The sequence below is a fragment of the Centroberyx gerrardi genome, chromosome 2 (assembly GCF_048128805.1).
Source record: "Centroberyx gerrardi isolate f3 chromosome 2, fCenGer3.hap1.cur.20231027, whole genome shotgun sequence".
Classification (NCBI taxonomy): Eukaryota; Metazoa; Chordata; class Actinopteri; order Beryciformes; family Berycidae; genus Centroberyx; species Centroberyx gerrardi.
Window position 1 is genome coordinate 12170516 of NC_135998.1, and position 13700 is coordinate 12184215.

General features: G+C 42.3%; 1 protein-coding gene across 1 annotated transcript in view; it reads right to left on the bottom strand.

Annotated features, from left to right (window-relative positions):
* trabd2a (TraB domain containing 2A) overlaps positions 1-13700 on the bottom strand; it is a 72878-nt gene that overhangs the window by 37971 nt on the left and 21207 nt on the right. Inside the window, exons 3-4 of the mRNA XM_071913587.2 lie at positions 3380-3526; positions 1953-2127 (exon numbers count right to left, since the gene is read on the bottom strand). Coding sequence (XP_071769688.1) covers positions 1953-2127; positions 3380-3526 — 322 coding nt within the window. The remainder of the gene's footprint in view (positions 1-1952; positions 2128-3379; positions 3527-13700) is intronic.

The window sequence follows — 13700 nt, forward strand, 5'->3', positions numbered from 1 at the left end:
GACCTGAAAACGAGTATGTTTTAATGAGCCTGTGCTCTAAGAAAAGACCTAAGGCAAGCTATTTGTTTTTTATTTGGGTCCTTGGATGAAAAAGAGCCACTGTGGCAGATCAGTGGCTGACTTCAGATGAGCCTGTAGGTAATTTTTAAGTCACCAGTTCTATTCTATTCAATGTAAAACTACATTCAACTACAAACCTAACAACAGCTTCATAACAGCCACCTGGCACGTTCTTGAATATTAAATATTGATTCATAAATGTAATACTTGTCTAAATTAGGACATAATATCGAAATAACGCATCCGTTTATGGAACATAATGTTCAAAATAAAAGTCTTCCTAGTAATCGCCATTTTCACTAACAACAAGCATTACAGTTAGCAGTGAAAATGTGTTACAATGGTGTTTACACTGTACATTTACATGCTGGTTATCTTATAGGCACCACCCCTTTCTTTTCGTTAGTGTGCTTTTCATTCTCAATTGCGTAATGCAATCAGAAAATACACCAAATTTATTTTCCGAAGCATAGCCTCGTTTCGTTAAATATAAACTCACAGCAGTCTCACACACCATGTAGTCCCAACGCTGTGGGTTTGAATCCAGATGAATGTCTTTATCACGTTATTCCCTCTTTCTTGACGTTCTCCATCATACACAATCCGATAAAGCAAAGCTGCTATGAAAATAATAGAAACAGAAAGACGCTGTGCTTGCTGAGATGAATTGGGGAGATTGCTTCTTAAAAACACACAAAATCTATCTATCTATCTATCTATCTATCTATCTATCTATCTGTCTATCTATCTATATATCTATCTATCTAGACCAGAGGTTTTCGATCCTGGGTTACACCTGGGACGCCAGGTGAAGGCAATTAACTATTTGGTAGGATAGAAAACCAGCGGTGCGTCCCGAGAACTGGAGTTGGGAATCTCTGCCTTGGAGGAAGACCTACTTAAAAGCCCAACAGTGTTTTATATGCAGCTGTAGCACACATGACTGAATAAATTGGGTTTAAGCCCCTGTGACGGCGAGCATCCCCCCCCCGCTGAAGTGTCCTTGAGCAAGACACTGAATCTGTGTAGCTGATCCTCTGCTTTGACCCCCCCCAGTAAATTCTATTGATCCTTTGGGGGATCAATAGCGTATCACAAACAAAATCAACAAACATTGTGGGAAAAAAAACTTGGAATCTGTCATAAAAATGAACAAGAGCAGTATTCTCTCACAAAATATGAAATCCTGAATAAAAAGAAAATCCGACTCATCCAGTAGAGAGCAGAGTGGATTATGGAAATTTCTATCGATGTAAATCTGAGAGGAGGTCTACTGTCTTCCAGATCAGAAAGAGAAGGCTTATCGGCGAGGCCCAGCAGGGTTTTCTATCGCCGCTTTCTTAAGTTGTCTTTGTTTTGGTTAACTCAACTTCCTTCAGTCTAAGCTGCTCAGACTAAGCCTCTTTCTCTCTTTGTCTTCCTCTCTTAATTTCTAGCTCTCTCTCTCTTTCACTACTCTGCTGACAAAGAGATTTTGTTGTACATATAACGGTAATCAGATTGTGTGACTCTATATGAGTTGATATATATGATCTGAGCATAGTAAAGTCCTAAATGTTACCTTTTGTCTGACCTTTTCACCTGACATACAAGCTTATCGGCAACATTTTCTATCTCATTTTGTCACCTGTTGCTGGGAGCATTGTCAGTTTCCATGGCTCAAAAAAAAACATCACATACTGCAACCCAACCCTTCCTCTAATCTTGTGTAGCCACACCTCTGTCTGGAGGTCTAGAGAACTTGTCATCAGAAACTGTTGGATAACGAGACCTTACGGAGCCAGAAGCAGCCATTCGATTGGCTCAGAAATGACACGTTTCCTTCTTGCCTCTACCTATATCTATTTTCTTTCTTTCTTTTTTTTTCAAAAGAAAAATTGGAGAAGACTGACCTGCTCCGAAGGCGAAGAAGAAGCTCTTGTCCGGGTGTTCCTCCAGCAGAGCCTTCACCCTCCTGCCCATCCTCTCGTTCCTCTTGTAGATGAGCTCCTGGCGGAAGTAGCTGTCTATTTCCTGGGCCGTCACCTGCTCACTGGGAGGCAGCGTCACATTATTGAAGTTTGGGACCTAAGGTGGTCGGGGTGTGGGGTGACGGATAGGAGGGGAGAGAGAAGAAGACAGAGGGATGGGGAGAGTTATTGATTATTGAAGTATTTAAATTGTTTGTTCATTCGATTCATTTCAGTTCATATTAATTAAGGAATTAGGTTGTTTTACCCTTTTCAATAGCTTTTAATTTAAGTTATTGAAATTGCACAAAAAGAAAAAAAGAAAAGCATTCCTGTTATTACTCAAAATGTACGCACATGAAAGTAAAAATAGTTGTTGGCAAACATTACACTGATGCACGTGAAACTGATCACAAAAACCTTAGAAGAAAAAAAGCAGAGGGGAAAAGTTTGGATGGATGCAGACGGAAGAAGAGCGATGGACTGGGACTGCTAGGTGGAAGGATAGTGAGCGATAGATAGAGACACAAAGAAGGGAGGAAAAGAGACAGACAGGGAGGGGAGGGGAAGAAGGATAGAGATGTAGGAAGGGAGGGAGGACACTGAAGAGAAAGAATAGAGGTATGAGGGGAGCGAGACACTGGGCTGATGGGGTGGAAATGGGGCCAGAGAGGAGAGACAGAGAGAGAGAGGAGGAAGGGGTGAAAGGGGATGGTAGAAGAATCAGGATGAGGAGAGTGGAAGATGTGGAGAGAAAGAAGGGGCAACGGAAAGGAGAGAAGAAGAGGGTAAATAAGAGAAGAGCTGGAAGGAGGGGGGAGTGTAGGAGTAGTGGGGTGGGGGGCTGGGGGGTGTGGGGTCAGGGGTTAAGGTAAGAGGTCAAGGGTCGTGTCACCAGGACACTCCAAAAGGTCAAGAGGTGAAACTGACTCTTAGCTTATTAACTAGAGTGAAAGTCTACTGCTACATACGGAATAGAATAGAATAGAGTAGAATAGAATAGGATTATTAACTGTAATCTGTAATGAAAGAAAATATCAACACTGTGATTCTTTTGATGCTGTCAAAACATTGTTGCATCAAAATAGAATAGAGAAGATAACTATTGAATGTATTGAATTGCTTTTATATGCTACTGTGTTTTACATGCTATTGTTATGTGCAGAATCTGTAGAATTGTTTGTCTATTAACCATAACTTATTTGCTTTGATAAAAAAGATCTCATAGATTCTCATAGATTCTGTCATGCCAATAAAGCAGATTTGAATTGAATTGATAACTTTACTGTCCAAACTTGAGAAAGGGAGAAACAGAGACAGAGACAAAACAAAAACAGAGACACAGGGAGGCGGAGGGAGAAAGAACAGACCTGTGAGGTGTCATGATTGAAGATGATGGAGTTCAGATCTCCACAGTTGTAGTGCTTGATGAGGTCTTCAGTGGTGTACGGGACCTGCAGGCTGCCGGCCCTCAAAGACTCCTGCTGTAGTAACGTCTGGTTCAGCGCAAAGATCACCTGGAATGAAACAATGATGATCAATTATTGGTATATTTATTTTTATCCAGATGGGAGAGCTGTAGCTGTAGCTCTCTGGCCTCCAAAATTTCATCAGAAGTTAGTTATTTTCCACCTCTGAATGACCAAATGCTTATTGGGAAAACCACAAAATGGATACAGATGGGAGCTGTGACATTAGACAGCAGAGGACATGATCAACTTATGTTCGAGTTGTTCAAAATACATCCAGATTCCAGAAGTTATAGACATTCGCTGTATCAATTACAGCTGACCAGATCACAGATGTTGAAATTTCAACAAATGCCATCATAGCAAAAAAAGGTATGTAATCAGGACAACACACAAAAAGATGGATATAGTAGAGGATGGGGCAGGGGTAGCACAGATGTTGAGATGAATCCTGTGGCGATGCATCCAGCAGGATCAAAGCAGAAACCGGGTTTTGTGTCATTGTGTGCATCACTAGATAGTTGTGAGAACAACTGGATCAACTATCACTACCAAATCTAAATTCTTAGAAATCACATACAAGTACCTACTTTCCAGCTCCACAATGACTCACACATCCAGTTTTCCTGCTAGAACATTTTTTATTTGTTACTATTAAGAACAATAAATGTTAAAAGATGCTTCCTAAAACTACATATTTCACATTGCTATACTAGTTGTTTGAGTAAAGAAGCGATTCTACCCTTCTGCCTTTTCACTTCTGTTGCTGGAGTTGCTCTGCCTCCATTTTCCTTGTTTCCACAACTTGCCAAAAAGGACATATTCGATTAATGAGCGTGCCACTCACTTCCCCTAAAAACAAAAATCATACAACTGTTTTTCCATCTTGCTGCCAGTCTTCCATCTTCAGCTTGTTTCCTGTACTTTAAAACTGGGGTTGTTTTAACTTTTTTAGCCCTTGAACCAACTGTAGTGTAATCTCACTCTGGAATCTAGGCCCATTAAAAAATACAAGTAATTTTTGTCACATGGGGACCCAAATGAAACAGGCTTGTGTTGCATGTTGGGTCGTAGTTTAAAAAATGGTGAATGCTCACAATTATACTAATCATGCTTTAGATCTGGCTCTGGAATGGCCGGTCGAACCCGACTCTCTGGCCAAACGTCGCTCTGAGGCGTCAGGCCTGCCAGGCATTAGTGTTAAGGTCTGCATCCACTGCTGCCTTATAGACTAAACATTATGAAACATTTAGACATTTTTTTTCTTTATATAAAAATGTCATAACTGCATTGGATTTCAAGATTTTGTGTCTAAACTGTGATGGAAAGAAATGTTGCAATAACTTGGAACAAAGCACAATCATTAAGACAAAATCATCAAAGCATGTAAAATAAGGCAAAAACCCAAATAGGCACTGGCTAATAAAATGATTGAGATTAACTAAATGTTACCAAAACACCATTGCGGTAAAAGAAACATTTTGAGCTGGCCCCGGCCCGAGCAAACGCCTCCTGGCTCTGCTGCGGAGATTTGGCTATTGTGTGACCGTGAAATCGGCCAGTGTTTGGTGAGAGGGCCATGGTGAGCCTGCCGCCTGTGATCACCACTGCAGGGGCACACACATATGCATACATGCACACACAAATACACATAAACACACACACACTGAAGGTTCTATGGCCTATACACACAGACTGAGACACACATACACACACACACACACACACAAACCACCTCTGATCACCTCAGCACATGGTCTCCCTCTGATCCCACCATCATACACACACACACACACATTCATGCACTCACACACACACACACACACACACACCCTTCATCCCGTGAGCCATTGATCTCTTACATGCCTCCTTGCCAAAAAAAAAAAAAAAAAAAGTTTATTTGTTTCCCAATGGGGACACAGTCCATCAAAGTGAAGATCTGTTTTGTCAGCTGTGGAACTATGTAAGTATGTGTCTATGTTTGCATGTTCATGTTTTTACAAGTGAGTGTATGAGACGCTCATGTGTGCATATGTGTAGTATGTGTGTGTGTGTGTGTGGGTGTGTATTCTCAGACCTGAGGTCAAATGAATTCTGTATTGATATGCATACCCGTACGCCAACCAGCCAACCCAAGCCGTTTTTTCTTTTTTTTTTTTTTTTCATGTGGTGTTTTCTAAGGTGCTCTGATGACACTTTTCCCTTTCGGCTGGCCCATTGTGGGAGCCTCGGTATAGTAGAGGAGAGGAGGAGAGGAGGGCAGAGTGGAGCAGATGCCTTCTTGTCAGGGGACAAAGAACCCCTCCGTCACCCTCTCCTCTCTTCTCCTCTCTTCTCCCTCAAGCTTTCATCGGCCGCGCATCAAAGTGGCGTTCTGCATATGAAAAGGGCTCCGTCTTTATGCCACGCAAATTAGCCTATCGCCACCCCTCCCCGACTCGTTTCACAAAAACACCCTCACATCTGTGCCACGTCCGTGAAGGAAGGCCCTCATCTTCAGGGTCTCCCTTTTTCTCAGCTCTCTTCTCCTCTCTCTCTCTCTCTCTCTCTCCGCTCGCAGTGCCTTTCAGCCCCTTAAATTATGGCTCTGAGAGGAGGAGGAGGAGGGAGGAGGAGGGTGAGGATCAGTCATACCCAGGGAAAAAAGAAAGAGAGAAAAGGGGGAGGTTTGGGGAGGGAAGGAGAGAGACAGGAAGAAAAACAGAAAAGTGAAAGTGAGGCAGGACACAGAGAGAGGTAGGACGGGAAAGGAGAGAAAGGGACGGGGGACGGGGGGTGAAACAGAGCGAAGGAGAGAGAGAGAGAGAGAGAGAACCTGAACGAATGACATTTTTTCCCCCTGTGATCCCCCTCGTCCCCCTGCTCAGTTCGCGCACTGTGGGTCAGTGGGTGCATTTTCCCACTCGGCTCCTTTCATCAGGTCTCCCTGTTTCTTCTTCTTCTCCTCCACTGCCGGCCCCTACCCCGCCCCCTCCGACACACACACACACACACATGCAGACACACCCCTTGCTGATATCAAAGCAAGCGGAGCCAATGAAAGTCAATAATTGTCCTTTGTTATGGAAATGCCCCCGCTTGTTGAGATGGAGTGGGGTGGGTGCGTGCATCCCGAGCAAACATCATCACAGTCGGATTCCCACATGTGGAGTTTTGGAGTGTTGAGCGGCTCGGCTGGAAAACTCTCTCACTGCTCTCGCCCCGAAGTGTGTTGGCTTAACTTAGCTTTCGCAGGAAAAGTGGCATGCATGCTGAAGGGAGTATTTACAAAGAGAGGTTGCAATATTTGAATTTGTGAAATGTTGGACTTGATAAACTGAAGACTCTTCACTTTTGTTTAACAATCAAAAAAATAAAAAACAAAAAAAATGTGCCTGATAAGACCTGTAATTGCAAAGAAAGGTCGCAGTAATTTAGTTTTGAATTGAGTTGGAGAAAGTGGAAGCTTTCTAATAGGGATGGGACGATATATTAAAATTCAATATATCAGAATACAAAAATGTGACAATACATATTGTGTCAGCTACATTTTATTCTTCTGTAGTAATCACAAATGAGACGGCGACGAGATATATTATTTGCACTTTGTAATGACATTTTGAAATTGTTGTTTACATTCTAGCATGCCATTTCTAGAAAGATCTGTGGCTCAGAAATTAACAAAATTCTGCACAGTCAGACTTTCTTGTCATTGAACATTTATTTATTACATTGTATCATGGTTGTATGGAATCGTGAACCCCATATCACGTATCGTATCATGAGATAAGCAGATCGTCCCATCCCTACTTTCTAAAAGAAGCACTGAAATCAAATGTTGACTTGCCTGCAGTGGGATCATTAGCAGCGACAGAGATAGTGAGAAATTTCAACCTGATAAACAGAAGTTCCACACATCCACTTTATAGAAATACATAAGTAGGGCAGTGGGACAGCACAGTGAGTAGTTACACCGCTATTCAACTGGAAGACAGCGGTGAAAGCTCCCATATCGGTAAGTATCTGCACTGCTAAAGTGTCTTTGAGCAAGACACTGAATCCCTGCCAGTTCTAGCACTGCTGATCTGTGAAAAGAAAATCTTCCTAGGGGGAATAAATAAAGTAGCACATTATTATCACTAACTATAGGGTTCTTACATCAAGCAAACACTAATGAAAGCAGGTGATTAGGTGTTAAGTTGTACCAGCTCCAGTGTTGCTGTTCAGCAGCTGATCCTGCACTCAGACCTCCATATAGAGAAGCAAGCAAAAAAGGCATTTCTCTATGGGAATCAATAAAGTTTCACATTACTATTATTGTTAAAAGGAGAAACCAGTTGTTGAGTGTGAGGCTCACATGTGGTAACCAGAATACATCTTTTTATTTCCCAGACTTTATTGAGATGCCAGCCTCTTAATCACACCAGCGTTTACTTTCAGCTAATGTATTTATCAAGATGGCTCGTGGTAAGACAAGAGTGAGAGGTAAAGATTAATTCCAGAAAACCACACATACTCATCAGAAACATAAATAATGGCAGATAACTCGGGGTACTTAACCATGGCAACAATTCAGTCACAGATTTTTGTCTGTATATAAATGTATAGTGTGAACTACATCCCTAATCCTGCCAGCACCGGTCCATTTATCTTTCTTAAACTGTATGTGAGGTCCTGTCACGCTATGAATCTTGAGTCTGTGTAATGTGAACAGCATGTAAACACCAAGTCAGATTCCAATACCGCTGGTTAATTAAGGTGATTCTGATTCTGAAATGATATAAAGACACCTGTGAATATTGGCACTGGATTCAGAGGGTGTTTTAGTTTAGAGTCAATTTTCATAATAAGCTAAAGAGCAGCATGTGTGTGCATGTATGCAACTCTCTCTCTCAGGGTGTGTGTGTGTGTGTGTGTGTGTGCAAGTGTGTGAGCAGAATAGCATATCTCTGGGTTGAAAGTGTTTCAAAAGGAGCCTGTCCACACTGTTGACAAACCATGTGCACACACAGCCACACACACATCCACACACAGCCACACACACAGCCACACACACAGCCACACACACACACACACACACACACACACACACAATGCTCGCAGCCAATTCAATGAGTCTTGGCCATCTCCCAAGGACAAATGAAGACTTCCCACAGCTCCTCTGTTTCCTTCTGACTCAATGATGCTATCAAAGAAATACAACTCTCTCTCTCTCTCTCTCTCTCTCTCTCTCTCTCTCCCTCTCTCTCTCTCTCTCTTATATACACACACAGAGGGGGGAACAGAGAGAAATAGTCCTTATTATGAATGTTATCAGAAAAACTGAATAGAGACAAGAAGGAAAGAGAACCGAGAGAGACAAATACTCACTGAAGGAGAACAGCAGAGCCAACAAGAGAGAAACACACACAGACAGAGAGAGAGAGAGAGAGAGAGAGAGAGAGAGAGAGAGAGAGAGAGAGAGAAGGACTCCTTACAACTGATATTATCAGTTGTAAAATTGTAAGTTATTCTCAGAGAGAGAGAGGATATATATAGAGAGAGAGCTGGAGGCAGATAGAAACAGACAGAGAGAGGGATACTGTGTTCCTTATGAGTGATGTTATCAGTGAAATCTCAGACGGGGCAGTCAGCCCTAAAACAGCCTATCAGGTGCACAGCAGAATGATCCACGCTGTCCCACTGCCAAGCTTTTACACACTAGTGACTGAGGAACTGCTGATGAATGCTGATGAAGAACCACATAGAACCACAGAGAACTCAGCATATGGTAAATTCTGCATGCTGCAAATTAACAAAAATCAAAATACTTCCAGAAGCAATGCAACAGGATAGGTGACTTATCTATTACTATTTCTCCAGGGAAAATCACAAATCCAATCTCTCTTTGAAGTGTCTTTGTAATTTAAGTTTTATTTTAGCAAAGTTTAACAGCTTTTTCGTTCACTTGTTTAGTCGTCAGCTACTTTGTCAGGCTTTCCTAATGGGAACTGTAAAGATGGCCCCATTTTCATTCAACAGGTATTCAGTGACCACCCCCACCCTCCTCCAACAAACACACACACACACACACACACACACACACACACAGAGAGAGAGACACACACACACCTACACATGAATCTTTCACCACTGCACAAGTGAGCTTTCACTTTCTGGCTGAAAACCCACCATTTATCCTTAACAGATTGACAAACACTCACACACACACACACTCACACACACACACACTCACACACACACACACACCTGTTAGTTTGCGTTATCTCTGGCATGCCATTTTTCTTCTACACTTCATCCCTCCATCCTTCCATCCCTCCTTTAGCTCTTCCATCCATTTCTCCCCTCAGTCGGTCTCCTTCTCTCTCTCCTCCCTCCCTTAACTCCTCCATCCATCCTTTCCCTACTCTCCTCCTCTCCTCCCTCCTGCCTACTCCCCTTCTCTCACTCCCTAGTACGTCCGCACGTCATTTTATTCCTCCTCACATCCCTCCCTTCCTTCTCTCCCACACACAACCTCACAACCTTTCTCTCCCTCCTCCTCCATCTCTACCTCTCTCCTTTGATCCTGTACATGCTCTCTCTCACTCTCTCTACTTCCATCCATCCTTCTATCCATCTCTCCCTCCCTTTCTCTCTCCCTCTCTCTCTCCTTTGATCCTATACATCCCCTCTATCAGCCAGGTCTTTTAAGATTTGACCCCTGCATTCCTCAGGTCACTAATGACCTCCTTGCTGTGTGTGTGTGTGTGTGTGTGTGTGTGTGTGTGTGCGTGTGGTGTGTATATGTGTGTGCATGTAACTGTGTGTATACCTATGCAAGATTAGGCCTTTTCTATGTGCGTGCCTGTGTGTGTGTGTGTGTTTGTATGTACATTTATGTGTCTGGTGATGTGTATATGAGTGTGTGTGTAATGTGTGTGTGTGTGTGTGTGTGTGTGTTTAAAGGCTTCATCACCGTGGATTACCGCAGACTCTGCAGAGCTCAAAGCGAAGCCGTGCCTTTGAAGGCAGCTTTATTAATTTTCCAATACCAGACAAAGGAAAGGAAATATGGGGCCAGCCATGCTAGGTTTCCTATATGACAACTTGATTCACACAAAGGAGAAAGGAGAGAGAGAGGGAGAGAGGGAGAGAGGGAGAGAGAGAGAGAGAGAGAGAGAGAGAGAGAGGGTTTGTGTTCCTAGCCAAGCCACACAGGGAAAAATCCCTAGGCCCTATATCTTTCAAAATAATGATGACCAAAAATTGTTTTTCCCCCTCTTCTTGAAAGGAAAATCCATCCTTAAATATAATTCATATATCCTTTTTCCTTTTGATCTTGGACAGTTCAATCAATAAACAACCAACAATCATGAACAACTCTCTCCCAGAGCCAGAAGCCAGACAGCTAAGACACACACACACACACACACACACACACACACACACACACACAGACCAAGCCATTTCTCCTTTAGAGGGGTTTGTTTAATGTATATGAAGCCTTCATTTAAAAAAAGGGGGGTTGCACTCGACAGAGAGGATATGTTCAAGCAGTATTTATTCTAAAATGGACAAATGGTTTTCGGCCCTGATGACACAGATGATGAAAACATTTTCTCCGCTTTAGAATAAATAATTCTTGAAGATATTCTCGCTGTTGAGCGTGACCCCGTTCTTTTAAATGAACATTTAATTCACAGATCTCGCACCGACTGGTCTGAGAGCAGCGGCCCACCTACAAACCAAACTGATATGAAGCCATGAATACAGTTTCTCTCTCTCTCTTTCTGTTTATTCCCTTGCTTTTTCCTCTTTCTCTCGCTTTATCGCTGTCCACAACTCTCCCTCCCTCAGTCCCTTTTCCCTCCTTCCTCCCTTCCCTCCCTCTCTCTTTCCTTTGCTCCCTTTTTCTCCCTAGCTCTCTCTCTCTCTCTCTCTGTCTCTCTCCCTGTAAAAACATTCTTGCGGGGTGCATTTACCTTGGTGCCCGGACGCAGCCAAATATTTAGGCTGTCACAGGGAATCAGCCTCAAACCAAATGGCTGGAGGTGTGTGTGTGTGTGTGTGTGTGTGTGTGTGTGTGTGTGTGTGCGCACTTTGGGGATTGTGGTGATTGAAATGTCAACTTCTCAAACCCCCACTCTATCCTGCCTCACTACACACCGAACAAGCTCCACACAAGCCGCTCACCGACCATCCCGCCCCATCATCCCCGTCCCTTCAGAGACACACACACGCCAACACACTCCACTCACACACACACACACACACAGATTTGCATTACTGTACATTTGTGAATATTCCATTGAATCACATTAATTAAACCCCAACCTGTAACCCTAAATATTAAACACCTGAAGCTTAATGATATTATTGTTACTTCTTTTTATCTATCTATCTATCTATCTATCTATCTATCTATCTATCTATCTATCTATCTATCTATCTATCTATCTATCCATCCATCCATCCATCCATCCATCCATCCATCCATCTATCTATCTATCTATCTATCTATCTATCTATCTATCTATCTATCTATCTATCTATCTATCTATCTATCTATCCATCTATCCATCCATCCATCCATCCATCCATCCATCTATCTATCTATCTATCTATCTATCTATGTGTATGTCTGTCTGTCTGTCTGTCTGTCTGAAATGAGAAGGTATGGTTTGATTTTCTGGTTATTTCAACAAAAACATCAGATGTAACATCATGATAAAACATTGTCATCATAAAATTTTGCCACCACTAATGTTGAATGAATGGCATTCATTGCACAAGTCATCATATATCACATAAGCTGTTATGCTATTTTTTGCAGAATGATCTGCAAAAAAGCAAAGAAAAATCACTCCCATTAATTTTGCATTAGCGGTGGCTGAATTTGTGCCATTTGTGTCAAATTTTGAGATTTATGGTGCAATTACTAGAGAGCCAAACCATGCATTCCAGTTTCACCTATTTCTTAAATTACTCTCAGGCTGAAAAATAATATATTTATCAAAAAAAACACACAGCGATTGTCCTTTAACCTAATCCTGCAAACCCACAAAGTGACCTCATTTTGGAGAATTTTCCTTATCTTTACAAGGACCCGGGATCTACGCATGCACACACACACCACACACACACACACTACAGTGGCACCTGTCAACACACTCCCTGGCAGTGACAGGACAGCAAGAGAGAGGTGAGAGGTGGCGACCACAGAGCTTTAACTGTTCACACATTAAAACACGCATACAGACTTTCCCTTTCCTCTCTGTCTTTCTCTGTCTCTCTCTTTCTTTCTCACTCACTCTGTCTCTCTCTGTCTAACACACACGCACAAACACACACACACACACACACACAAGCATTCACAAAACCCCACAGAGCAGCCAGCCAGCCACTCAGTCCGTCAGTCCATTGAGAAACAACACGAGGGTCTTGCGAACACAGCGAGCCACAAGGAAAACAGCCATCAATCTCTATGACTGTCTGTTGACTAAGGGAAACACTGTTAATCTTCGGGACAGCGTGAGTCAAGAACAACACTATGGAGCTATTCCATGCCGCGATTCAAACCAATGCAGCTGCGAACGCTCAGTATGGATACACACAGGCCGTACGGGAACATGCGGGGAACACAGCTAATTTCGCTAGCAGCACTTTAACATTACATTTTAGCGTGTTTGGCGTATGCAAGAGCGATTTATAACGAGTGAAAGAGTAGAATACAGATAAATTCCTAGATTTCCAACAGCACAAGTGACCAATAGTAAGGAACGCAAGGGCCAGGCCACTTCATCATTATCATTATTATTATTATTCAGAGAGAGAAAGAGGCTGGTCATCTTACCTGATTTCTACCAATATTTTGTTTACTTTTATTTTCTGTGGTAACAGTGTTGTCCAGTAAACCACGAATAGCAAAAAGAATCCAGCTCAGCTCACGGCAGACCATTATACTTCACTGATATCACGCTGACACACACACACACACACACACACACACATGCACTCATTTTATGGCACTAACATTTTCCCACCTAGTCTCTACATGAACTGTTTGTTAGCAATGCATTAGAAAAGTATAATTTTTAACCTTAACCTTAATCTTACAGCAGATAGGTGACTTATTCATTATTATTCTCCATCACAAATTAGATTTGCCTCTTAAGTGTTTTTATCAGTTTGAGTTCATTTAAACAGCAGAGAAAGCTAAATATGCAACAGACAACTTAGACAACATGATGAATGACCAAAA